Source organism: Buceros rhinoceros, unplaced genomic scaffold (assembly GCF_000710305.1).
Source record: "Buceros rhinoceros silvestris isolate BGI_N320 unplaced genomic scaffold, ASM71030v1 scaffold14407, whole genome shotgun sequence".
Classification (NCBI taxonomy): Eukaryota; Metazoa; Chordata; class Aves; order Bucerotiformes; family Bucerotidae; genus Buceros; species Buceros rhinoceros.
The window spans coordinates 47594-47960 of NW_010424065.1; the positions used below are offsets into that span (position 1 = coordinate 47594).

Genomic DNA, 367 nt, shown 5'->3' on the forward strand with positions numbered 1-367 from the left:
TCCCCAGGGGATAGGGCACCCTTCTCCGCACGCTGAAGGAGAGCAGAAGGCAGGTGCTTACCTGCTGGCTAGTGCCACATGCACGTGTCCTGGGCGGCCACCAAGGCAAATCCGGGGAGCAAGGTGGGGGGGGCTCACAGGGGATGCAGAAAGGATATGGCCAGTCGATGAGCTTCTTAGCGTATTTCCTGACTATGTTCTCTTCCCCAAAGAGGAAAAGCGATCTGTTGACGGTGAAGCAGTTCTGCCGGACAGGGATGGGGTTGTACAGAGCCATAGTCCGGGCTCTCTGGGCTTTGGTTTGCTTGAAGGCTCCCGGGGACCCTCCTGCAGGGGCAGCAGGTCCTTGCCGGCTCCGGTTCTGGTC

The 367-nt window shown here is 59.9% G+C and overlaps 1 protein-coding gene across 1 annotated transcript in view; it reads right to left on the reverse strand.

Moving 5' to 3' along the window:
* The window catches only part of LOC104497409 (voltage-dependent R-type calcium channel subunit alpha-1E-like), a gene marked incomplete at its 3' end in the record, with an annotated part of 36685 nt that extends 36324 nt beyond the window's left edge, over window positions 1-361 (reverse strand). Inside the window, exon 1 of the mRNA XM_010140656.1 lies at window positions 159-361. Coding sequence (XP_010138958.1) covers window positions 159-277 — 119 coding nt within the window. The remainder of the gene's footprint in view (window positions 1-158) is intronic.
* Window positions 362-367: the final 6 nt, after the last annotated feature.